The sequence below is a fragment of the Haliotis rufescens genome, unplaced genomic scaffold, assembly GCF_023055435.1.
Source record: "Haliotis rufescens isolate VD_foot unplaced genomic scaffold, xgHalRufe1.0.p SCAF_1, whole genome shotgun sequence".
Taxonomy (NCBI): Eukaryota; Metazoa; Mollusca; class Gastropoda; order Lepetellida; family Haliotidae; genus Haliotis; species Haliotis rufescens.
This window is the reverse complement of record NW_025963779.1, coordinates 85,703,427-85,730,511: the sequence shown is the minus strand read 5'-3', so window position 1 is coordinate 85,730,511 and position 27,085 is coordinate 85,703,427. Positions and strand designations below refer to the sequence as shown.

Here is a 27,085-nt window from a genome sequence, read left to right as displayed (position 1 = left end):
CAGCTGAATGTCACTTCGAAATCTCTGAACCGCTAGCTTGATACGAATATCCTTTGCTTCAACACTCTCGCCTTCTCTATACATTTATATATATATATATACATTTGTTTGTTCTAAAAATCATGCAATTTTAACGCCAGTTAGGTCTACGCGTACCCCAGCGGTACAAGTATAATCTCATTAAAATCAGATCTTAGTTCTCGCTATCGCTAAACAAAGCGACAGCGAGAACTCAGATCTGTTTTAATGAGATTGGTAAAAGTATATCTCATTATCCCTTTAATACATATTTCAAATACTTTTACCACGCACTTCCCTTTAAGAAGATCAAAGTCTCGAAACACCCATAAGCTCACTTAACACACTTTCTAGGTTGGTTGTTGGTTGAACGTGACCGACAAAGCGGTAAGATTTTTTATTTCACAGTTATCCGTCCCTTAGGGGATCATGCATGCACAACCTCCCTTGACCTCAGAAGGGATGTAGAAGGGACGTATGGGCATCGTGGAATTAGACATAATCTGAGTGAATGAAGTAGTTGAATAAGATAATTAAGTTGCTTAACTTTTTTTTTGGTATGTTTACATATGTTTCTTGACTGCAATGACTGAATGAAAAAATCATTTGGTAATACCGGGAATGGATAAACATGTGATAACACGTGAGTTTTAATGAATCTGTAGTTTTCGGAGGTTCCATGCTTAAATCTTCAAACCAGCACTAGATTTATCTAGGTTGATATGATTCCGAGATGGGTCTATGTTTGGAATCTGGAGATTCCCATTTCGGTTTATTCCAAAATAATTATTTGTTACAAAGAAACGAAATACGGCAATTTCAAACAACTACTTTGTCCTTTCAATTAGAAAATTGATTGTGATAAAAACATCCGGTGTAAAACCCGCATTCATTCACAGATATAATTATGTAAACGTGTTGTTTTTACAAATCTGTTGCAACAGAAACCATTTGTAACATAATTCGTATTCCGTTTCAAGTTTTGAAAACACCGTAGAACAGTCGGAAGATCTCGGGTATTTACGGCCAACACGACTGTGCATAGGGGTTCATTTCCGAGAGCATATTTTATCGTGTTGTGATGTTCTAAATGATCGTATCTTCCAAGTCGTGCGTACGGTGTCCACTGAAACATCTAATCTAGCATGTGCTGTTAGTCTGCTTCAGGAGAGTAGGACCACAGATTATGGAGGGGATCACGGGAAGAGAATTTACCTATTTTTACGTCTTACCAACATAACAGCATTTACTCGCCGCAACGAGACACAGAGATGCGTTTCAACGAAGTGACAGATTGAGAGGCCGGTCGTCAACTCCGGCTCGATAGTGAAGACGAAACGGTACTTTCTTCCCAGTTTGTTGTTCGGCGGGTCTGTCAATATGGCTGCAGCGTGTTTTTACTAGCGGTCTCTGTTCTCTCTCCAAGATGACAAGCTTGTGATGTCAGGGACTCCGCGATCGGGTCGACATTGACATCGGGTCACCATTCAGGACAACCATGATATGTGAATCGTTGGGAGGTTGTCTGTTCGGCGTCACTTCTTAGCTAGCTCATGCCAGTCCCATGTTCAGACTGTACAATACCACCGGGATATGATTAGGCCTAACATGGCCAGATACCTAAAGTAATTTCTGCAGTCCTAATGGTATTCTTGACTCACCAACTGAAGATGTTTCCTTGGAAGTGCAGGTTTTAGTTGAATATCGGCTTGAGATGCCTGGAGAGGAATGCTGTATACAAAAATATGATCGCCTCACCTTGGGGCAAGGTGTGTGGACATTCTTTTTTTTAACAACATTGAATTTAATTGAAGATTTTATTAAATGAGTGTAGCGATGCAACATAAACTAGCAACAATAGCAATAGGGCTCCAACGAGAACTCACGTCAGGCCAGGCACAGGACCATGTAACAATAAAAACAAAAAAAGTCACAAAAAAATCATAGATGAGGCCCCCGTCTGTGATTTTTTTGCGACTTTTTTTATTTTTATTGTTGATGAAAATGACCTGGCCCACAGGACCATGTAACAATAAAAATAAATTTATTTTTATTGTTACATGGCTTTGTGGGCCAGGTCATTTTCATCAATTATTGATGACTCGAAAACTCGCTAAGCGGAGGTAACTCTAACAGACATACTGTGTCTGTGTTAATTTCAATACACATGTACATAATAACAGAAATTCATATGCTACCATTGAGGATACAGTATAAGTGCTTTGTCAGTTATCCAATTACATAGAAGTTAGTTTATGTTAACAAGCACATTCCCATAAGACTGCTGTTATTAGCTTTCATTTGATTGATATTGCAAATAAATTTCCTGTTACAAAACATAGAGCAAGTATTTGACTGAAGTAGATAATTTACTTGGAAGTGTATTCATTTTGTAGAAAGTTCTATAGTTGTCCAAGACATTTTAATGTGTTCCACTGTCATTGCCATGCATGAATTATATAGGTCATCCTGTCCCAGAAAGTTACGATAATGAAAATCTTACACACAAATAAGTTTAGCAACATTTTATATAAGTTACGTTATATATTATTTGCTTTTTTTGCTAGAAAACGGATGCTACATAAGCCTATACACTGAACTCTTATTCATAAAGATAATTACGTCATCATATTGATATTATTGGAGTCTCGAGCACGAGTCAAGTTTCACCCCCTTGGATAATCGAGTTGGAAAGATTTGGACTCATTGAAGCCCAAAGTAGCCTGAATAGTGATAGCATATGAAGACACTCCGTAAAAAGACTGCTACCAGACCTTATAATACGTTTACCATTAGAAAAACTTGACTCAGGCTAGCTTCCCTGGAATATGTATTCATCACTAGTATGCACTTTGATTGATAATGATATATGTATTTTACAGTATTCATGGTACTAAAGTCATCATTAACTGATTTAACAGTGTTTAAATCTTGTTAGCTATGATGAAGAGGTGAGTTTAGAGAACATTTGATATAAACAAATTTAAAAAGTGTTAAGCCTGTTTGAGAATTTACTCAGCAATATATAGCTTTTTTAACAAAACAGAAAAAATGAATATCTGAAAAATGATACCTACCACTAATCATGTTGATATAAGATATAACATTTCTTTTCAGAAGTCCAGAAGGAGTTATCTTCCTGTGAATGGATTACCTCCCCTTCAGTCTTGCCTCAACAAGCGTGCAATATGGACCCTGCTTTGGTGGTTATTGCTGATTGCAGAGTGTGTATTATAATCATATTCAGCATCTTAATACCATGGCTTTTTATACCATATTCATGATAAAAAAAAGTCCATTGCAAAATTTACATAAAGCTGCATATGTAGTCATGGTAGTCATAACAATGATCATGATGATAACATTGATTATGTTACCAGCATTGAGATCCCAGAATCGGGAAATCTTGATCAGTACTATTGTCAAACCACTATTTTGGTAATTACAGGGTGTTCATCTACAGCTCATACACCATCCTGGCGCACCTGTGTCTGGTGGAGGGGAAACTGCCGTTCAGGTCATCGTCAGTCGTCCTCTGTACAGAAGTCCTCAAGGTTTGTTTCGTTGTAGAACCTGTTTTATTATTTTGCATTTGAAATATCTTTCTCAGAACAGAACATTGATTGACAGATTGTGATTACATTGATGTATTGTTCGTGTTGTAGATTGTCTTGTCGATAGCAATGTTGTTGCCGGAACTGTGGAGAGGTGACATGACCATGCCGTCACTGTCCAACTGTCTGCTGTTCATGGTTCCAGCCGTGCTGTACTGCATCAACAACAACCTCAGTGTTTACATGCAGGTGCAGATGGACCCCACCACCTACCAGGTAATGCTTGTTGCACCTCATAGGCGGCTTGGATCGTATACTCCCAGGGAGCTGAGAATGACAGTCGAGACGGGGGTAATAAATGTGTATCGCTTTGAGTTTGAGCATACACTAGTATGGGGAATCTAGGAATATCCACTGCAACACATTTTGCAGGGGGTATTAAAATGTACACTATGTGTTCGTCCATGCAAGATGTTTTTTTCCAAAGCAGATCTTACAATATTTCTTCATGAAATTTGGCACATGCATAGGTCTAGAGGTGAACTAGTTTTTCTTGATAGTTTGGGATTTTCGACAAAAATATTTATTGGGTTTCCATGGCAACAACCTTGACTTAAGTTGGAAATGGCAGTAGATTATGACTTACGATCAGATCTTGAATATCGTACATTTCTTCACCGAACTTGGCACAAAGATAGGTCTAGTGGTAACTGGTGCCTTTTGATGGTTTGGGATTTTTGAAAATGATATTTTTTCGAGGTTTCCATGGCAACAAAATATACATATATACTCACCCCCAATAAAAACGCAAACCATAGAAACATTTTTGTTAAGAAGAGATGTTTTCAATGTGTACTACTTAATGACAAAACTAACAATCAGTTAAGTGTTGCCACATGGTGTCTTGATTCTTATCACAATATGATGCACATGATTTTCAAACTTTACATGCTAATCCTGCACGAGGCAAAAGGTGCATTTCGAGTCAACATGTGATGCGTTCATGAGCATCAGTTCACACACCATACAGTATGTTCGTTTGTGCGTCGAACCATTCTAAAATCTCTTGAATATGAGAAACTCTTTATATATTTATCAACATGTATGGTATTTCTGTTTCTTTTGTCAGTGAGTATTTATATAACTAGATGACATATTCACGACAAGTATTTACCATTGCAGGGGATATCAATGACTTTGTCCTCTTGTTATTATTGAACCATTATCCAGAGCATGTAGTGAGCAAACATGCACCTGCGTCTAGCACTCTTCATCAATCAGGCAATGACATTTAGACCTTTTTTCTGTTTCTTGGTTTACTTTTTTCTTTCTCGAAATCTTAGTGAGGTGGTTTAAATAAAGATAAAATTTAAAAAACATGTTGATTTGAAAGTGATCCCTGGAAAAAGATTTTTAATTTCTGAATCGTTATCCTGTGACTTGCTTCTTATCTTCATATCTCCATACCAGTGAAATGCACCCTGGAAGTAGGTCACCCACAGAGTTAGCTGTTCTTGACCTTCTTGCTCCGTGTTGTGATTGCTACAATTGTAGGCCTGTATGGTGTCTGGAGTATCTCTTCAGCAAATGTTCCAACATGGTTGTCACTTCCCCTTTCTCATCCTGTTTTGCCTCCTGTTTCGTCTCCGTCTCTGCCAGGTCCTGTTTTCCTTCAACCAGCCCAACTTACTCCACCTATTTTGACTCTGGGGGGTGTTCTGCTGTTAACAATGACTGCCTGGGAGTTGGGCTTTGAAGGGTAACTGGAGAACCACCAAAGGGGAATGTTGGGCCTCCTTATGTTGGCACAGGTCATTACTAGTGATGAGCATACCTCATGGATCAAAGGATGGCCATCTACCTGAGGCAAGGGAGATAACTGTCTATAAAAGTCCAGTTTCAACCCTTGCCTAACTAGGCTGGAATTATGGAGTTATAGCTGGACTAATGAGTCTATGTATAGTTCAATCAAAAATCGTGTAACAAAATCAACATCCGGTTCTTAAACTGCCATACAGATTTTGGATCGACTGCAGGATTTGCAAAGCATGTGTACCATCAACTAAGTGTCAACAGATATTTTCTAAATCTTTTCATACTTTTAATCAAGGTGCTCATGTGATTTGATGCACTTCGCGTAGTAAGACCCGTTTTATTACAATATAGATCTTGATTATCAATCAGATTGTCTTCACTGTGCGCCGCCATTTTGTTTGAAGCAAAAGCAAGTGGTATGGAGGTAGAATCCGACTGATCAGTAGGAGGGACATAACTCGTAATAGCCACTGGTTTCGCTACAATTGAACCCAGAAATTCCCGCCTAGTTTGGCAAGGATGGAAACTCGACTTTTACAGTCAGTTAAGTCCCTTGCCTCAGGAAGATGAAGAATAACGGGTGTGGTGGTCAGTTCCGAGTGGTCAATTGTGCCATTCATGTTAGGCACATTCCCAGGGACACAAACGAATAATGCATCAGGGATGGGGTCTTTTGGAGTGACTTTCTGGTGTGGGTTCAGATGCATGTATATACAGAATACTCAGATTCCTGTAATTTCTGCAATTTTTGATCCCATGGGATCAGAGTTGGAATAGGTTCTAGGCACTCTTACTGCTTGTTGGAGGTTACTGCTCCACTCCTGGGGATTTCAGGTGAGGAAAGGTCCCTAGCAACCAAGAGGTGACTTGATCGATCAGAGGGGCAGACTTGGTGACTTGGTTGATGGCGTGGAGTGTTGCTCATCATATCAATCATTAGATTTTCTGACCCATATTTGATTATTTATAGCTGAATTATTGCGATATTAAACAACACACATCCACCTGTAGGAAGCTTATCATTTGGATTGGATTGTCAGACTTTGTGACAGTAGGATTTCTGAGGCTTGAAAATCACTTGTCAGCTGTTTGTATGAACCTTGAAATAATATTACAGTAAATTCTCACGGAAATTGGATCCTGTTTGACCACAGGTTAGCTGCAAAACTTTATGGCGCTACATTACATTTAACTCTTATCTGACACTTGTTTATATATATTTAGCCAAACACTGCATCAATTTTGTTTGCAGATCCTCGGCAACATGAAGGTGATCACCACAGCGGTGCTTTACAGGGCGATAATACGAAGGTGGGTATAGGGGACAGTGTGTGTGATAGGTCGTATGATGCTCTGTATTTCTTACTTGTAATAGGGGGCATGGGTGGCCGAGTCGTCTTAGCCGCAGCGATTCGCTGTGCAGAGTTGCGTCCCTTGGGCACGCCACAAACCTATGGTTGTGGGTTCGAATCCCGGTTTGCCCCGTTTATGTTTCTAGGTTTGTCAGCACCATATCCGTGCTTGTGGGTTTCACCGAAGTGGTAAACATCTGAGACCTGCATAATTTCGGGCTTTCCTCCCACATTAAGCTGACACACCGTGATATAACTGGAATACTGTTAAAAGCGGCGTTAAATCCAACTCACTCACCATGCTCACTCACTTACTTGTTATATTTAGTTTCAAAATGGATACAAGTAGAATCTTTCAAATTATTCTTGAAACACTATCCAGTATATCGTTCCCCAGGATACAACTTGCCCATGTGGATATGGAATGATTACTTTGATGAATTTCTTCTGTGAAATGAAGGCAGAAACTGACACCTAAGGAAAATGGCCAGCACCATTTTGGCTCGTTACTGTGTTAAAAATCCAACAGGTGTATGAATTGAGAATGAATGCAAATAATTTACATTTCCAAGTCCTGTAAAAGAATGACTGTTTGAATCATCAAAATTTATCCCAATTCTAGGTTACATGTTACATGTAACATGTGTTTCTATTCCTATTGTAAGAATTACACACAAAGTTCACGTTGTCAGATGTTTCTTTTCTATAATAAGCTTAATGCTCTGGAGCGTGTGCATTGATATGACCTCAGTAAAATGTTTGCAAATCAAGGGAGAGTACCCTATTGCAACATTGCGATACATCTGTGCTGACAGTTTTGTATCTTCTATCTTGTGTCTTGGCTGTATGTCAAGTAGATATTCGTGTAAGAATATGCATCAGAAGGAAAATAAATACTCAGGCTTCAAATTACAGTGGAACCTCATTAATTGGGCCCTTGTTAGTCAATTTCTGTTTGTACGGACTATGTTAAACTAAAAAGGACATTACAGCAAACCTGTGATTTGTTATGCTTCTCATGACAATTTCAAGGGAATTATTAACAGGGTTTTGCTGTAACAGGGTTCAGCTTACATCTGAGACTGAAGCAACGTATGTTGTTACTGAAGATTGAGGTAGTGACGTTTGACTGCTATCCCATGCCCAACAGATGTCGCTAACATTGATAAATGTGTGTTGTTTCTCTAGGAGGCTGACCGTCATACAGTGGGCGTCTCTGGCTGTGCTGGGTGCAGCAGGCATATTTGACAGGTAATACCATCTTGTGATGATACACACTTGAGTTCTCAAGCTGACATTAGTTAAATGATGAAGCCACTGATTTTCATATTGACATGATGACTAGGGTTGTAACAAGACTCTCACTCTCTCTGTTCAGCTATGGTGGTATGCAGACCAAGGGCGCATGGTCCGGGGAGATACACCTGACTGTGTCCGGTCTGATCATGATGTGCACTTACTGTTGTATATCAGGCTTCGCAGGGGTCTACACCGAATACATATTAAAGAAACACTTTCAGGTAAATTTCACGGAGGTTATTCCCACAATTGATTCTTTTTATCCCCCCGGCATATAATGCGGGGGGATATAGCGATCAGCCAGTCTGTCTGTCCGTCCATCTGTCCGTCTGACCGTCCGTAATCATTTCCTTTTCCGGGGCAGAATTTGAAAACCATTCAGTGTATTTGATCGAAACTTGGCAGATCTATCAGGCACATACTGAAGTTGTGCCTTTTGATATTTCGGGATTTTTCTAATTTTTATTTTTTAAATTTTTATGGAATGAAGTTGGACATAGACTCAATTGGGGATGGGGTTCGTTTCCGGGGCATAATTCGAAAACCATTCAGTGTATGTGATCGAAACTTGGCAAAGCTATCAGGCACATACTGAAGTGGTGCCTTTTGATATTGTGGCATTTTTCTATTTTTTATTTTTTAAAATTTTTATGGAATGAAGTGGCACATAGACTCAATTGGGGATAGGGTTAATTTCCGGAGCAGAATTCGAAAACCATTCAGTGTACTTGATCGAAACTTGGCAAAGCTATCAGGCACATAATGAAGTGGTGCCTTTTGATATTTTGGTATTTTTCTAAAAAAACTTTTAAAACTTTTTATGGAATGAAGTTGGACATAGACTCAATTGGGATGGGGTTCTATTCCGTGGCAGAATTCGAAAACCATTCAGTGTATTTGATCAAACTTTAGCAAAGCTATCAGGCACATACTGAAGTGGTGCCTTTTGATATATTTTTTTTTACGAATTTTTATTTTTTACAATTTTTATGGAAAGATGTTGGACCTAGACTCCATTGGGGAACGGGTTTGTTTCCGGGCCAGAATTCGAAAACCATTCAGTGGGTAAACAATGTATGCTTCTTAAAGAACATTCAACTGTTGACTCACTACATACAGAATTGCACATTTACTAGTGGTTACTTTACAGACAGCTGCCGGGGGGATATGTCATCTTTCTGATGACTCTTGTTTCCTATTGTCTCCAAGTTTAGGTTTACAAACCAGCATCTAGGGGGAAGTTCAGGGATAACAGCTTAACATGGCTCAAGGGACATAACTCCTCTCTGATGTGAACCTTAAACATCCTTAAGAAACGTTGCTGAACTGAAAATAATATAATATTAACACATGAATATGTGATTTTTTTCAATGAACAAAAGAAGCTTCTGTTAACCTTGCTAACTAAACCTGTTTTTTTTAACAGGTCTTTTCCATTTTGATTGTATTTTGGACCAACATTAACCAAATGCCAGTTGGTTAGATATGAAAGATTGTTTCCAAAGATTCATGAGTGAGTGTATCTGCTGTTTTCCAGACCTCCCTCCACGTTCAGAACACCTTACTGTACACATTCGGTATTGTCCTCAACGGGGGAGTGTGGGCCGTGCAGGAGGCTGGGAGTGGCAAGGAAGGAGGTATGATATGAACAATGTCAATGCTTGTATCTGTGCATCCTGTATTCATCACACATGAATCCATATAAACACTTGGTGATGTAGTTTCTATTTATGATCAACGAATCAAGTGTTGGCCTCCTCGCAGAGAGTTGGAAACCAGTGAGATTTGATGCGAACAATGTCAATACTTAGTGCATTATGCCATCCATCACCCGTCAATCCATATAGCCGCTTGGTGATGTAGTTTCTATTTATGATCAACGAATCAAGTGTTGGCCTTGTCCCAGAGAGTCGGAGGTTTGAGGTTTGATGCGAACGTCAGTACTTCATCTATCTGTGTATTATTCCCTTCCATCACCCGCAATCCATGTATAGAGTATGGCTGACAAGTATGTATACACTGCCTCCTACCTGTATATATACTTGTCAGCCATACTCTGTACATGATTTGCTTGATAACGATGTTAGAACCAACACCGAAACGTCGCTCCTAATAATAAAAAAGTTGTTCATCCATAAATCTTATCCTTACTTAGTTTGTCATTATTTGTGACTTAAAGAAGATCTATTGAATAAATACTTTTTATAACATGTTAAAGAGTCTTTCAAAGAACATGTTTACATAAGAAAAAGAGTCTCATGTGATTTCATGGTAATCTAAAAAGCAACCAGCACGTATGCATATTGAAATCCCAGCTTAAGTTACCCTATACGGTATTTGTAGTGACGTTCAATGCTGGTCTTGTCTTGTCTTGTTCACTCCACACACTGCCATGATGCCTCTCATCTCTGCTAGATCTTATGAAGTAGTGAAACCAGCAGGCGAGCTGAACACACAAGGACTAGCATCTCCCACTGTCCATCAGTCAAACCAGCAGGCGAGCTGAACACACAAGGACTAGCATCTCCCACTGTCCATCAGTCAAACCAGCCGATGAGCTGAACACGCAAGGACTAGCATCTCCCGCTGTCCATCAGTCAAACCAGCCGATGAGCTGAACACACAAGGACTAGCATCTCCCACTGTCCATCAGTCAAACCAGCCGATGAGCTGAACACACAAGGACTAGCATCTCCCACTGTCCATCAGTCAAACCAGCCGATGAGCTGAACACACAAGGACTAGCATCTCCCACTGTCCATCAGTCAAACCAGCCGATGAGCTGAACACACAAGGACTAGCATCTCCCACTGTCCATCAGTCAAACCAGCCGATGAGCTGAACACACAAGGACTAGCATCTCCCACTGTCCATCAGTCAAACCAGCCGATGAGCTGAACACACATGGAGTAGCATCTCCCACTGTCCATCAGTCAAACCAGTACCATCATCAGTAGACTGTAGAATGTTGTTATGTTTGCAGGTGAGAGCTCTGGTGTGTTTGATGGATTCACTCTGTACACCTGGGTCATCGTTGTCACTCAGGTATGGACAGGCCAACCAGGTCTTACATGTTTAATGTTAGAACCTGCAACATGTTGAGTTGAAATGGGTGCCATGTAAAATTGAAATATGTTCATTTATGATCCATATGTTATCTATATTGTTCATACCAAAGCACACGAATGGCTATAATGTGCCCTAAGGCATTGTTGCAGTAGTGAGTGAGTGAGTTTAACAGTATTCCAGTTATATCACGGCGTGTCAGTTTAATGTGGGAGGAAAGCCCAAAGTGATGCAGGTCTCAGACATTTACCACTTAGGTGAAACCCACGAGCACGGGTATGGTGCTGACAAACCTAGAAACATAATCGGGGCGAACTGGGATTCGAACATTGTTGCAGTAATATTAACACCATTGTTAACTTATACAGTTATACAGTGCAATAACTTGGATGTGATGTTGAACCCCGTTTCACCTCACCTCAGTTGGAACTCTGCCATCCATATTAACGGGTATATATATGATGATAAGTTTTTTGTACAATAAACCCATGGCCCAAAAAGCATGTTAAGGTCTGTGTCACTTGTTATGTTTCTTCCAGGCCTTCAACGGGCTGATAATGTCGGCCATCATGAAGCACGGCAGCAACATCACACGTCTCTTCATCATCTCCTGCGCCATGTTGGTGACAACACTGTTCTCTGTCGCCATCTTCCAGTTGGCCCTCAACATGTATTATGTCCTGGCGTTTGTCTTGGTCATAGTGGCCCTGTACATGTATCATAGATGAGGCTGTAATCAAACTATTGACTGAGGAGTGTTTTAAATGGCTTAACATGAAATGTAATGATCTGGAAAGTTGTTCAAGGTTTGATTGTTATGGTTATTATTACTGCAGTCGTGACCTAGTTCTACCTGAAACAAGGTCGTGTTGAAGCTACTTGATCTTAAGTCCGGCATTTTCTGAATCTTCCCTTAATCATGTTAATATATTTAATAAGGAGATAAGAAGAATGTGTTTTGAGTGTAGAGCGTGGTTACCTGTAGATTTAGCCGCGCTAAACTGCATTTGGATCTGAATATGCATCATGGGGCTATAGGAAAGTACTATATTTCAAGCTCTTTGTTTTCCCGAAAACTTGAAAACTTGAAATCAAATCTTAAGTTGATTTCTGTCGTGTTTTCCCCCCAAAAATGAGCTCTTGAGGGTCATGTTTTGGAGATTATGTGGCTCGGTTATCATTGGTTACTGTTGACGGAAGTAAAGGATTTCTTGTTGTGGTTCGGTTCCCTGTTGAGGCAAATGGCTTTGGCACGTTGGTTGAGTGTGCCAGTGATGGCTTGTTTTATCAAGGAATGGTGGTAGGAGGTGTAGTGGATGTACTACTGTGTGTGTGTGTTGGCTTGTGGTACACTGATGTTCTCAGTCCATCTGCTGTAGTATGGAGGGACACGTCTAGGAAGAGAAGGTGTTGATTGGTTTCTGTCGCCATGGTGAACTGGCTTCTCTGGTGCTGGGCATTGTGATTATTGAGGAGTTCTGTGGGGTCGTTCTGGTGGTGAATGTGTCGTCTACTTTCTGTTACCAGCAGAGGGGTTGGAAATGTGGTGCAGAGAGGGCAGATTTTTTGAAAGATGCCATGAAGATTTCAGTGATGGGTGGAGACAGAGGGGAAGCCGTAGACAGTCCATGGATTTGCTTGTAGATCTTGTCTTGAAAGTGAAATATGAAGTGTCGAAGCAACTGGAGGCATGGTTGATGATGCTTTGACTTCAGGGTCTAGGTTGTGAATTCTGGTTTGGAGGTTGTGGAAGATGACAAAGGCTTCTTGTTGAGGGATGTTGGTGAAGAGGTCAATGATGTTATCAGCTGACCATGGTACCTGTGAGATTTGCTTCTTTCAGCTGATGAGAGGTACTGGGCGGTGTTGTTGAAGACAGATCCTCTGGAACTTGTATTCTGTTACTGATGCATATGGGGCTTGAGAATTGATGGAGTGTCATTTATCTCTGTTTTCTGGAGCTCTTTCAGGGTCTTCTTATGTTGACATTCTGCTTCAGCAGTGTGACTTTCTGGATGGTCAGGTGAGTGGTCATGTCAGAGAGGGTGGTGTTGACAAGCTGAAGGAAATCTAGGATGTTCATGACGACAGCTGCTTTGCCTTTGTCAGCTCCTGTTATGGTGTTATCTTTCTGGAGTGCAGTCATGGCATGTCTCTCGTGGGTGGTGAGGTTTTGGTGTGGTTTGGGGGCTTTCTGGATCAAGATTATTTTTTGCTGCTGTCAAGGTGTACCAGAAATCAATCCAAGAGTGGAATTCATGACCACACATCTGTGGTCAAGTCGTGAAAGTGTACCCCTGTTGACAAGGGAGCATATGATGCATATGCTCGCTGCAGAAAGTCATTGAAGCGACTTGTGAGAGAGCAACCTTAAGTCCTGCTGGAGAGCAGCAGCTGGAGTGTGCACTGTTCCAAGTTGGACATGACTCTGCTTGGACGTGATTTCACAGCAGATTGTTAACGTGTTTACAGTAATGTCAATGTCATATGCTGTGCCCATGATGTGATTAAATCATTACCCTCATTGCAACATCTATACAGGAGCTAAAGTAGCTCCGTAAACAATTTACGTTTTTATATTATGTACCCATTACATTTTGCTATGTATATTATACATATGATAGAAATCCTTTGATGTAACTTTAATATATCCATGTGATGTTCAAAGATATATTTATCTGCCCCAAATGGAACCAGGTGAAGTTGTCACTTATATGCCCCAACATGAAGTCTTCAGGGATACATTGAAGTCACAATACATTGTAGCTCATCTAGGACATACATTGGTGACCCAAATGCGTGGATCGATGCTAATGATATTAATCACTGGATTGTCTGGTCCAGACTCGACTATTTACAGAATGCCGTCATATAGCTGGAATTTTGTTGAGTGAGGCGTTAAACAACAAACAAACAAACAAACAAACATTGGTCACAATGCAATTCACAATACACTATTTGTGTTTACATTTTTGTATTTTTGTAGTATCACTATTTATGCCTGATCTTCGTGGAACTTCAAACAACAATACCCAGACAGTGAGATTTTATAAGATGAAGCCAAAGTGTTGAATTGCATGAGATTTTAGACTGTTTATGTGCAGGTAATAAATACCTATTGTTAAGTTATACTTATCTATACGGAATGAAGCGTGTAACTCTTACTATACAATCCAGTGATAGATGTAATGGGCAGTGAATCCATGCCATGGAGATCAACACACAACCGACCAAGTCACAAAGTCTGTCAACTCGATCCATTAAGTCGCTGGACCCGGGAAGATCCAGGTTAGAATAGGTCTTCAGCAACCCATGCTTGCCCTAACAGGTGAATATGCTTGTCGTAAGAAGGATTGGGTAGTCAGGCTTGCTGATGTGCTTAGGGCATGTCATCGTATCCCAATTGTGTTGCTCATGATATCAATCACCGGATTGTCTGGTCCAGCCTGGATTATTTACACAGCCATCATATAGCTTGAATATTTATGTTCGTCTATAGTAAGCCAATAGTTAGGTGTATAGTTTAACTCAATGACCTTGCACTGTACCTCTGATATATGCACTTGCTGACCCATCTCATGTACCAGTGATCTAGTCGCGTGTGATACCATTTCATGTTTTCATGTGATACCACAGATATGGCAATGTGATGTTAGACTGATATATATTATATACACTGATATACAGATAATTTGATTGTGCTGTCACTGTAGACAACAGACAAATGGTACATCTCCATTGTCAGCAGTAAGTCAGAGCCTGATAAGATTTAGACTTCTGTGACTCCTGGAGCTGTATTCAACCAATAGGGGTTTGGAAAGAATAAATTCTCGCTTTGAACTCCTGATAAGCCCATATCCTTTCTTACAGGCATGTGTGTATCTTGTCAAAACTATGAGTACATAAAAAATGTATTGAGGTATTTTTATGAGATCTTTAATTTAATATGTTTTACAATAAACATGTCTTCTTCCTACATCATATTTTAAGAAGCATTACTGATATTTTTGCAGTATTATGTTTATCAAATTTACTGATATTTTTTTGAAATATGACAATAAAGTTACTAAGTTCCTAAGGGATGTTGTGTTTTTCTTTTTGAGAGGAAGTAGCTGTCCCCTCTGTGTAGACTGTTACCACAGTGTCTTAGATCTGCCCTGGGAAATGTCTGCCCTCTATGTGAACTGTTGGCACAGTGTCTTAGATCTGCGCTGGGAAATGTCTGCCCTCTATGTGAACTGTTGCCCCAGTGTCTTAGATCTGCGCTGGGAAATGTCTGCCCTCTATGTGAACTGTTGCCACAGTGTCTTAGACCTGTGCTGGGAAATGTCTGCCCTCTATGTGAACTGTTGCCCCAGTGTCTTAGATCTGCGCTGGGAAATGCCTGCCCTCTATGTGAAGTGTTGCCAGAGAGTCTTAGATCTGCCCTGGGAAATGTCTGCCCTCTATTTGAAGTGTTGCCACAGTGTCTTAGATCTGCACTGGAAAATGTCTGCCCTATATGTGAACTGTTGCCACAGTGTCTTAGATCTGCCCTGGGAAATGTCTGCCCTCTATGCGAACTGTTGTCACAGTGTCTTAGATCTGCCCTGGGAAATGGCTGCCTTCTATGTTAACTGTTGCCACAGTGTCTTAGATCTGTCCTGGGAAATGACTGCCTTCTATGTGAACTGTTGCCACAGTGTCTTAGATCTGCCCTGGGAAATGTCTGCCCTCTATGTGAACTGTTGCCACAGTGTCTTAGATCTGCCCTGGGAAATGTCTGCCCTCTATGTGAAGTGTTGCCACAGTGTCCTAGATCTGCCCTGGGAAATGTCTGCCCTCTATGTGAAGTGTTGCCACAGTGTCTTAGATCTGCCCTGGGAAATGTCTGCCCTCTATGTGAACTGCTGTCTTAGATCTGCCCTGGGAAATGTCTGCCCTCTATGTGAACTGTTGTCACAGTGTCTTAGATCTGCCCTGGGAAATGTCTGCCCTCTATGTGAACTGTTGCCACAGTGTCTTAGATCTGCCCTGGGAAATGTCTGCCCTCTATGTGAAGTGTTGCCACAGAGACTTAGATCTGCCCTGGGAAATGTCTGCCCTCTATGTGAACTGTTGCCACAGTGTCTTAGATCTGCCCTGGGAAATGGCTGCCTTCTATGTGAACTGTTGCCACAGTGTCTTAGATCTGCCCTGGGAAATGTCTGCCCTCTACGTGAACTGTTGCCACAGTGTCTTAGATCTGCCCTGGGAAATGTCTGCCCTCTATGTGAACTGTTGCCACAGTGTCTTAGATCTGCCCTAGGAATGTCTGCCCTCTATGTGAACTGTTGTCACAGTGTCTTAGATCTGCTCTAGGAAATGGCTGCCCTCTATGTGAACTGTTGCCACAGTGTCTTAGATCTGCCCTGGGAATGTCTGCCCTCTATGTGAACTGTTGTCACAGTGTCTTAGATCTGCTCTAGGAAATGGCTGCCCTCTATGTGAACTGTTGTCTTTGATCTGCCCTGGGAAATGGCTGCCCTCTATGTGAACTGTTGCCACAGTGTCTTAGATCTGCCCTGGGAAATGACTGCCTTCTATGTGAACTGTTGCCACAGTGTCTTAGATCTGCCCTGGGAAATGGCTGCCCTCTATGTGAACTGTTGCCACAGTGTCTTAGATCTGCCCTGGGAAATGACTGCCTTCTATGTGAACTGTTGCCACAGTGTCTTAGATCTGCCCTGGGAAATGGCTGCCCTCTATGTGAAGTGTTGCCACAGTGTCTTAGATCTGCCCTGGGAAATGTCTGCCCTCTATGTGAACTGTTGCCACAGTGTCTTAGATCTGCCCTGGGAAATGGCTGCCTTCTATGTGAACTGTTGCCACAGTGTCTTAGATCTGCCCTGGGAAATGGCTGCCCTCTATGTGAACTGTTGCCACAGTGTCTTAGATCTGCCCTGGGAATGTCTGCCCTCTATGTGAACTGTTGCCACAGTGTCTTAGATCTGCCCTGGGAATGTCTGCCCTCTATGTGAACTGTTGTCACAGTGTCTTAGATCTGCTCTAGGAAATGGCTGCCCTCTATGTGAACTGTTGTCTTTGATCTGCACTAGGAAATGGCTCCCTCTGTGTAAACTTGATACCACAGTGGCTTTGAACTGCCCTGGGAAATGGCTGTTCTTTGTGAATTGTTGACACAGTATCTCTGATCTGCCCTGGGAAGTGGCTGAGGTTCTGAGATAACCATCAACTGGATGTCTAAAGAACTCTTCTTTTGCAAGATGAATCCAAGTAATATGTGGACTTTTATTCTGATTGGCAATGTGGGATGAGAACAAACTGATCCAAGAATATATGTATATGAAATGTATATGCAATGACTTATGTGTCGGGTTAAGTGGAAGGAACGACAATAAGCACCAACTGTTGGAATTTAGTGAATACAATAAGAAGAATTCAACCCTTGGTCGAATTGGCCAGTTCAGTACATGCTACAAAAGGACAGTCAACATTTGACCAATTTGGTGTAAGCTTTTCAACAAAGACTTTTCTTTATTCACCTGAGAGTTGCTTTTACATGCTGATTCCAGACTCCGATAGTAGTGGGGTCCATATTTCCCACAAGGCTTGACTGGACAATGCAAGCACTCTCTCTAGCCATTGTCTTGCCTCGGCAGTTCCCAAGCAGCAGTGGGGGTTGTCCGTCTGTTGGGACATCGCGTGTATGCCAAGAACATAATACTGGCAGAAAGAGATGCAGACTGCGTCATATATCATTGTCACATCCTCAGTGGACAGCTGCCTGACAGACAGATAACCAGCCAGAACATGACCCCCGATTTGTAGGGCTTCCTGGTCGGAGCAGCAACAGTTTGTCATAGCATCAGCTATTAGCCGACCTATCTCGAATACTCGGTAAGTATAACATATATCATTGAAATCGATTATTCCAAATGTTTTCTTTGAATCTACACAAGATGCTTTGAAATCCGTTGTGACTGGATGGAGTATGATGTTGTAGTCATTGAAATCTCCGTGGATCACACCTGAAACAGGGGAATATTTGTAACGAGGGGTTGATGTGTAAATGTAAACAAGAGGTAAGCTTGAAACAAGCGAGTGAATGAGTATGGTGTTACGCCGCTTTTAGCAATATTCCAGGACTATCACGGCGGGGGACACCAGAAATGGTTTTCACATATTGTACCAATGTGGGGAATCGAACCTTGGTCTTCGGAGTGACGAGCGAACGCTTTAACCACAAGGCTACCCCATCGCCAATATTGTAACAAAAAGTTGATGTGTTCACGTCACAGGGTTTCAAGATTCAATGCTTCAGTAAAACTTTCAAAATGTTCAATGGTGGACATGTGGAGAACATGTCCAAATGTCTTGGTTGGTTGCATGTCATCGTACCCCGTCGGCACGGACCGTGGTCATGGTCTGGGACATCGAATATATGAACCGAGTAAGGAGGTGAAATCGTTCGACGTATTTTACTCTCACCCAGTTCTTCTGCTGTTACATCTTAGATTAATTTCTCAGTTAACTCACAAAGCGTTTAATCACACCAAACATCTAAAACAGTAAGGCAAAGTTACTCTCACCCAGTTCTTCTGCTGTTACATCTTAGATTAATTTCTCAGTTAACTCACAAAGCGTTTAATCACACCAAACATCTAAAACAGTAAGGCAAAGTTACTCTCACCCAGTTCTTCTGCTGTTACATCTTAGATTAATTTCTCAGTTAACTCACAAAGCGTTTAATCACACCAAACATCTAAAACAGTAAAGCAAATCTACTCTCACCCAGTTCTTCTGCTGTTACATCTAAGATTAATTTCTCAGTTAACTCACAAAGCGTTTAATCACACCAAACATCTAAAACAGTAAAACACTTTACTCACATTTTTAACTTCCTGCAGTCATATGTATTCACTATTGAAAGAATTTCTGTTAGTGCGGCGTCAATCAAAGACAAATTTTGTTTCAGCGATTATGACCATTCGATGTCCCGGGCCCTAGCCATTTTTTCGATGTCGCGGTACTACTGTTTTTTTTTTATACATTCGATGTCCCGGTCCGACATCTGGGTCGTTGCTCGTATTATTAAAATATTGATTATTTATAGGTCCCCGTGATATAGCTGGAATATGTACTTCGGTGTTAAACAATACACACAGTATGGAGGCGGTTAAGTGGAGAGGATCCTGATCGGAGGTATAATTGATATGTTTTTACTTCAATAAACGTTACAGTAGTTTATAGTTACTAGGTCATAATTTGACATATGTTTTCTCAGAAAAACAACATGTTGGGATTTGTATAGGTTAAACTTCAGAAGAAAAGAAATACTATAGTCAAGAAATAGTCAAATTCTGTTTTATCATATTTTTTTACAAGTCGTCATGTTGTCTCGCAGCTATGACGGCGAGAGGAGTCTCTTGGTGTCAATAACATTGGCCATATTGAAGTAAAACCACGAGTGGTATAAAAAAAATCAACCACACGAGACAAATAAGTTACAACTGACTTTCAGTTCCAGAGTAATCTTCAGTTATCAACGGATTTTGCCTTACCTCGCTCCATGGCATGCCCTCTCTCCTTCAGCGAAGATTCAACATTCTTTATCACTGAACAGATGTCTCGGGACATTTTCTCTTCCTGTCGTGAAAAAGATTATGAAACATTCAATTCTCATACAACATACGTTTGTCTTACTCAATCATGTCTGTCAATTCATGCAAGCTCCGACGTTGATACAGTTTGGCCCTCACTCTATGAAGGTTCATACTCCAATGAACTCGCACAAAGTGAAGGTCAATTCTTAATTGACGTAATGTGCTTCATGTTTATATGCTTGATATATATAGGATTGACCTACAAGAGCTATACGAACATATGCTTGATGAATATAGGATTGTATATAATTATGCATGATGCAAATGTGATTAATATAAATGTGCTTCGTGTATATATGCTTGACGTATATATGCATGATGCAAATGTGCTTAATGTGCTATTTTGTCCACTTTGTCATTTGTTTACCTTCAACAAAATTCCTTTTTGGCGATATTTTAGAGTTTGACTTGTTTTGGCAATACTCTAAAATTCTGTCACAAGGCATATCGAAACATCATTAGATTTTGGCGTACGTGTTTAATCCGTTTCCAATACCAATAATGCCATTAACTTTGTGTCTGTCTTTATTGATATTTGAAACTGCTGACTTCACATTCAGGTGAGCTACAGTGCCATGGTACTATTTTTACTGATTTGTAAAGTACGGGGCAAACTGTAACATGACTATAAGCGTCCTTTATTTCCGGGCAACACTGAGCGTGGTGATTGTTCATGCTGAGAGGTTAATAAAAATATATTTTTGCTTGGGAAGGTAGTGAGCATTTATACAACAATTAGCCTTCTGTGGATATACTTGTAGTTACCTCCAGGGACGATATAAACTGAAGCAGACGACCAGCATTCTCCGCCATCCACTCATTGTGACCGTCCAGCGTGAGGCCGGACTCAGGGTGGTCCTGTGGCAAGGGATGAAGACGGTGACCAGAACATCAAAAGACCAGTGAAGATCTATCTTCCTGGTCAGAACATTATCGTTTGAAAAAAATGCAAATTTAAATCCGGTGCCGAAACGAACAGTCAATAATAAAAAATTAAAAAACCAAAAAAACACACACTCCACACATGTAACGCTAGAAGTTAAGGTACAACCAAAGACGTATATACGATCTATATACGTCTTTGGTACAACGTTGTTCGTGCAAATATACAGCAGTGTGCTGTTTTTTTAATGAAGTGTGAAATATACATAAAGTACATAGTCATTTTGCGTCGTCCAGTGATTACAGTTCTCACGTGTTGACCATTAACCTTTCAATGTCCACTGGCAGCATTAACCTTTCGAGTAATGCTTCCATGTGATGAACTCGGGCCAGAATAGGAACCTCACTATCCGCCGGAAGAAAAATATAAAAATGGGGATACGATAAGTGAGTTGGGTTTCACGCCGCTTTTAACATTATTCCAGTCATATGACGGCGTTACGTGTCAGCTTGATGTGGGAGGAAAGTCCGAATTAGTGCAGGTGTCAGACGTTTGCCACTTTGGTGAAATCAAACTTAGAAACATAATCGGGGCGAATCGGGATTCGAACATACAATCATAGGCCTCTTGTGTGCCCAAGGGACTCAACTCTGTACAGCGAATTGCGGGGCCTAAGGCTTCCTGGCTGCTTGTGCGTTATCGCACACTGACCATCTATATTGTTGAGCAGAATGTCAATGAATACAATGGTCCAAACCCGAAGAGCGGTGGAGTAGTCTAGTGGTTAAAGTGTTCGCTCGTCACGCTGAATGCCCGGGTTCGATTCCCCACATTGGTACAATGTATGATGCCTATATCTGGTGTCCACCGTCGTGATATTGTTGGACTATTACTAAAATCGGCGTAAAGCAATACTCACTCAAACTCGAACATTTACAGAGTTACTAACCGGTTTATCTAACACTCTTGAATATTGTTTGTAAATATGGCTTTATTTCCATTTTGTATTAAGGCTTTCTAAAACACTGGCCCGTCCATACGCTGTGTAAAGTGTTTCAATATTGAGATGATATTTGAGAACTACACAAGTAGCAAGACCAGTGTAATCCTGAATTCTATATAGAAATCAATATTGTCATTACCATGAAAGCAATACAAAGTAAATCATGTTCCTTAAAACCTAGATTGGTATATTGCTGGCTTTCATCTACTGGCCAAGGTTTAATCTGTAATCAACATCTCTAATATTCACCAGACAGATGCTATTTCCGACATTGGCTCCATCTCAATTTAGTGTGGGAGTTATGCTATCATGTATGAGAGACAGATAGAGTAAGGAGTACTAGCACAACTCTAATCCCCCGTGATAGCTATCTTCATCAATCTCTCATTTATTCGTCCGGTCCTAGTTCGACTCAATTGATGTGATCCTGAATCTATCAATATACCTAAAAATAGACATAAATGTCCTTATGCGAATTGTGTGAATACTACCGGTAGAGCCATGCTTGTCGTGGACGCCTGGTGTCATTGCTTTGACTTTGACGCACCATGGAAGCTGTTAAGGCAGTGACCCAAGACTGATTATTTTCTGGTGTTGACATTTTGAAGTTTGTAAATCACGTTATTCAATGCTCCACTATTGAACCAATTATGTACAAATACCAGCCCACAAAAAGAATGGACGTCATCACCCTATCAAGATCGAACTAGATATAGTTTAGAAATAATTTTTAAGTGTAGATGACATTGGACCTACATTTGCCGACCAGTGAGTGAATATGGTTTTACGTCGCTTTCAGAATATTCCAGCAATATCACGGCGGGGGACACCAGAAAGGGGCTTCACACACTGTACCCATGTCAGGAACCGGGTCTTCGGCGTGACGAGGGAACGCTTTAACCACTAGGCTACCCGATCCCCCTCCGACCAGTGACAGACATTAGGTATAAAATGTGAACAATGCAAATAAAACTCTTTGCGATTATCACATTGAGAAGAAGCACATGTATGTGTGACAATCTTTATGTTACAACAGGTATACGAAAAGCCCGCATGATGCCCTGCTGTTTGATAATTTCTGATAATTAAGAGATGAGATCACGTGACCGTCACGTGATACTATTACCAGAACATGCATCTAACACCGTGACCATTGGATTATGGGTGACATTTAAGTTTATGTAAAATGACCACAAATGGCATATCAGTATAATTATATATATGCTATTTGTTATTAACATTTAATTAATATACCTGAAATGTGTATGTTTGAAACTTACCATCCTCAAACATATATTACAAAAGAATAGAACAACAATTTAATTACGTTTATATGCTATACACATGTAGATCTTCTCCGTGGTCTTGTGGACACAGCGTCTGTGCTCGACAAGCGGAAAGATCGATGGTTCGATTGCCGGCCGCGCTATACCAAAATACGTTAAAAGATGGTAATTGTTGTTACCCTGCCTGGCGCTCGGTATCAAGGGGATACACAAGGACTGGTCGGCTCGGAGTATACTTAGTCTGAGTATATAATCATGTTAAACTGAAGCATGGTATCTCAGTTGGCAAATACTAAAAAAACGGCAGTAGTTTAGACTAGTACAGGCAGCCACACATAGGTGCATGCAGGTCGCAACATAAGTGCAACACTCTTGAAAGTGACGTTAAACCCTACTTCACCTCACCACATGAACCACGTCCATACCGATATATCATTAATCTAGGTGTATCGGGTACAGTCCTGATTATCGGTGTTTCATTGCACATCAAGGTACCGCAGGCACCTCGTTCTTCGTCAAGGGAAATATTGAAACAGCTGTTATCAGATGCCACCCAACCGCAACGCACTCAGAGTTAAATTAAACACTCAAGGCGTCAGTCTGGACTCACTCTACCTCTCTTTATCACGAGTTGTTTATTTCAGGTTTAATCCACAGGACTTTACCAATGGTAAAACCCTCAAGTAGCACGACCGCATGGTGTAATAATCTCCGCTGATATCACCTGCAGTGCTGCATGTAGTTGCGCCAGGAAACCCCCCAAACACTTGTACATCTCCCCGCAGAACAGATGGTGGCACCGGCCAAGTGGTTCTCCGGGAAGAAACGTCATCAGGCGGACCACGCACGATTCTTCTGGACCATCTGTTCATGGCATTGAAGAGATGAAAAATGAGTATTAGAAGGATCGGTTCACTTCCCTGGTGAGGGAACGGGTGGCCAAGTCGACTATAGGGGCCGCAATTCGCTGTGCAGAGTTGCGTCCTTTGGGTACGTCAGGAACCTATGATTGTGGGTTCGTATCCCGGTTCGCTAACATTATGTTTCTAGGTTCGTCAGCACCATACCCGTGCTCGTGGGTTTCAACGAAGTGGTAAACGTCTAGGCCTGCATCACTTCTGGCTTTCCTCCCACATTAAGATGACACACCGTGATGCAAGTGGAATACTGTTAAGAGCGGCGTTAAACCCTACTCACTGACTTCCCTGGTACTGAACCTTTAATTAAATTTCAACAAGTCGGAACACTTCTGACCCTTTCCTCATCTGACGAATCTCAGCACGAAGTGAGGAATGATTGATTCAGAGCAGCTGAGAAATAAAGTGCACTCATTGCATTTCAAGTCGCAACGTGAGTGAGTGAGTTGGGATTAAGGCCGCTTTTAACAGGATTCCAGTCATATCACGGCGTATCAGCTTAATGTGGGAGGAAAACCCGATCCAGTTCAAATACTATGGGCGGCCATTCGGTCAAAACATACAAAGTAAAAATAAAGGTCAAAATTACGCAAAAATAGTCAAATATTACATAATGACGGAATATGAAAAGAAAGAACAATAGGTACTAAAGAACGTCAGTGCGCACGAAAGGACACTAAACTACTAAAGTACGTGGACAGTAAAGAACGCCAGATGGCCCTGCAATTTGTAGAACATTCTAAGTTTAATCGGCTTGTTCCGCTGTGTATACTGCATGCCGAGGTGCACAATGTATTACGTTATTCCCCGTGCACCAACCGCCTGACGTCACATATATATAGAATACTAAACGAGCTCACGTGTAATACCAATTTTATGAAACGAGTGAATGGTTCTGGTATCTGACGAGAGAAAGCGAGTCAGATACAAGAACTCTTCACGAGCTTCACGAGTAATAAATAAAATACTAAACGAGCGCCCGTGTAATACCAATTTTATGAAACGAGTGATGCCAGAACTATTCACGAGTTTCATTAAATTGGTATTACACGGGAGCTCGTTTAGTATTTTATGTATTACTTGCCGTTTAAAACTATTTTTTTAGAATTTCAATGTAGTGTGTGAATATTGGCAGACATCTACGCGATCCACAGCACAATCCAATTGAGTGTAAAAAGCAGAACTTCAAACACGTCAACAGTTGACACGTATTAATCTAATACTATGCAACGGCCCACCTTAAGAATGCAGGGCTCCTTTCCAGAAAGTTATCGCAGCACTAAGATTGTCAATAACTCCCATATACCCAGACGTACAAGTTTCGCAGCACTACGATCGCCTTGTGGAACGGGGTCCTGCACCACAAAGGTTACAATCACGTCACAATACCCTATGACGTAATTTGTGAAATTTTGTTGCAAGATCCACCGGCAAAACAATGCCATGTGACGTCAGCCTAGCAACAGCGTTGCTGGGGTCATCGAGTGTCCAAGAGCTCCTTTAGGTGATCTATCATCTCTATACACAATGTCGTTGAATGAGCCCCGGGATGTTGAGAGTTTTCAATATTTGTTTGTGAAACTTCTTCCCGGAGTACATTAACACGTGCTTTGGTATTACACAATGTGTGATACAGCTGTATGTTTATTAAACGGGTGATCTCTTCATGGACAAGTTATAATATATATAATGTATAATGTAGATATTTTGTATGTTGCGTTTGTGCATCTTCACCTGGAAAGGGCCTTTTCGCTTGGTGCAACACGAATGTGTTATGATGCCGAGTTATGTTTCAGATGCACATTTTCATAACATTTGGGAAAGAGAACGTTGGGCGAGAATTGCGCACTGTGTCAACCTCATTTATGGCAAGCTATTTTTCCTATCGAATGTAAATTTTCGCACAGAACATCTTTCGTACGCGGATTCATACAGTTTGCACATCGGCTATTCGATTCATTCTTCATTGAACCGAAAAAAATACACAGTCAAATTCTTAATTATTGCGTACTGGTGTCCTTTATTTCAACTTTGTATTTTTAGACTGAATGGCCGCCGTAAAATACATAACGCGTTCATCACAAGTTGCTCGGAGTAGTACTCATAGAATAATGTGTGCGGCGTTAAACAACAAACAAACAAAAAACTTAGAATAGGACCCGTGAAGATCCGGGGTAGAATAGGTCTTCAGCATCCCATTGCCGTAACTGGCGACTATGCTGGTCGTTGGAGGCGACTAACGAGATCGAGTGGTCAGGCTCGCTGACTTGGTTGATGCATGTCATTGTATCCCCATTGATGCTCATGATGTTAATCACTGGATTGTCTGCTCCAGACTCGATTATTTACATACCGCCGTCATTTAGCTGGAATATTGCTGAGTTCGGCGTTAAACAACAAACAATTTAAACAAACAAAAACTAAGAATAGCGCCATATTTTTAAGAAGCTAGTAACGGGAGTTACTTCCCTTGCCGCACGTTGTCTCGCTTCCGCCCTGCACAGTTACATGAAATGCCGAAAGCTTGATGTTGTTGATGGGCTTAGTCAACTGACAGTCATTTTTTCAATAAACTGTCTGTTTTAAGAAAGTTCCATATATAATCATATATCATTCTCTCAATGTAAAGTAGCACATGGCCTAATTATCGTGCCCTACCGTTTCAGCTTTCCCCCTCACTATCATACAGTGAGACTCCACGTTACACAGTGATAACCTACCTGCCTGTCCGATGGGGAAGGTTGACTTCCAAGTATGTAATCCATTTTTGTTGACGACCGATGCTGGGCAAGTGAAGCCATGTCCCCGCAAATGGTTCACTACACCTAGCTGTGCTTGTACCCGCTGGTCATTGTCCGACTCGTCAGGGTTGACTATTTTCAGAACGAACTCGCGTCCATCAGCAGATGTCACCTTGTAGTTCCTGTCCATAAACGAGTCCAGTTGACGCACGCCCTTCACCTCCAGCAGGTAGTGGGTCTGGAGGATATCCCTGACCGCGCCTTCCGTCACCACCGGGCGTCGACTGGTCGACATCGTTACACAGCACGACCGAAGTTAATAGAGGATTTTATTAGCGCTTCTTGTACAAATAACTCGAAGTGTCTCGTCCAATGAGGCGCATACTGTCCATTGATACAGCTACAGTTACAGATGCGAATAAAATTGACTGGGATACGACGGATATAGGTATTGTATTAACTGAGAGACGCTTCCGTGGAACATGTATACCATTCACTAGGGGACA

At 41.2% G+C, this 27,085-nt stretch overlaps 2 protein-coding genes across 2 annotated transcripts; one reads left to right on the top strand and one right to left on the bottom strand.

The window, feature by feature from the left end:
* Nucleotides 1-1,041: 1,041 nt before the first annotated feature.
* LOC124147114 (probable UDP-sugar transporter protein SLC35A4) lies at nucleotides 1,042-13,640 on the top strand. The gene is made up of 10 exons (XM_046517748.2): nucleotides 1,042-1,787; nucleotides 3,136-3,242; nucleotides 3,467-3,572; nucleotides 3,684-3,848; nucleotides 6,640-6,698; nucleotides 7,928-7,990; nucleotides 8,118-8,259; nucleotides 9,576-9,675; nucleotides 11,022-11,083; nucleotides 11,644-13,640. Exons 1-10 carry the CDS (start codon nucleotides 1,764-1,766, stop codon nucleotides 11,830-11,832), a joined length of 1,017 nt encoding a protein of 338 aa, XP_046373704.2. The 5' UTR covers nucleotides 1,042-1,763; the 3' UTR covers nucleotides 11,833-13,640.
* Nucleotides 13,641-17,585: 3,945 nt separating this feature from the next.
* LOC124147115 (hydroxylysine kinase-like) lies at nucleotides 17,586-26,905 on the bottom strand. The gene is made up of 5 exons (XM_046517749.2): nucleotides 26,559-26,905; nucleotides 23,646-23,785; nucleotides 20,515-20,607; nucleotides 19,648-19,732; nucleotides 17,586-18,114 (listed from the first exon to the last, which is right to left on the bottom strand). Exons 1-5 carry the CDS (start codon nucleotides 26,872-26,874, stop codon nucleotides 17,642-17,644), a joined length of 1,107 nt encoding a protein of 368 aa, XP_046373705.2. The 5' UTR covers nucleotides 26,875-26,905; the 3' UTR covers nucleotides 17,586-17,641.
* Nucleotides 26,906-27,085: the final 180 nt, after the last annotated feature.

What these genes read in the sequence shown, in the direction of transcription:
- LOC124147114 (XM_046517748.2), top strand. Translation starts at nt 1,764, where the DNA reads ATGATCGCCTCACCTTGGGGCAAG. An exon ending in TCGCCTCACCTTGGGGCAAG is followed by an intron (nt 1,788 to 3,135) that starts GTGTGTGGACAT and finishes ATTTCTTTTCAG; the next exon opens with AAGTCCAGAAGGAGTTATCT. An exon ending in TGGACCCCACCACCTACCAG is followed by an intron (nt 3,849 to 6,639) that starts GTAATGCTTGTT and finishes TTTTGTTTGCAG; the next exon opens with ATCCTCGGCAACATGAAGGT.
- LOC124147115 (XM_046517749.2), bottom strand. Translation starts at nt 26,874, where the DNA reads ATGTCGACCAGTCGACGCCCGGTGGTGACGGAAGGCGCGGTCAGGGAT. An exon ending in CTTCCCCATCGGACAGGCAG is followed by an intron (nt 23,786 to 26,558) that starts GTAGGTTATCAC and finishes TGCCATGAACAG; the next exon opens with ATGGTCCAGAAGAATCGTGC. An exon ending in AGTTTATATCGTCCCTGGAG is followed by an intron (nt 19,733 to 20,514) that starts GTAACTACAAGT and finishes TTTTCACGACAG; the next exon opens with GAAGAGAAAATGTCCCGAGA.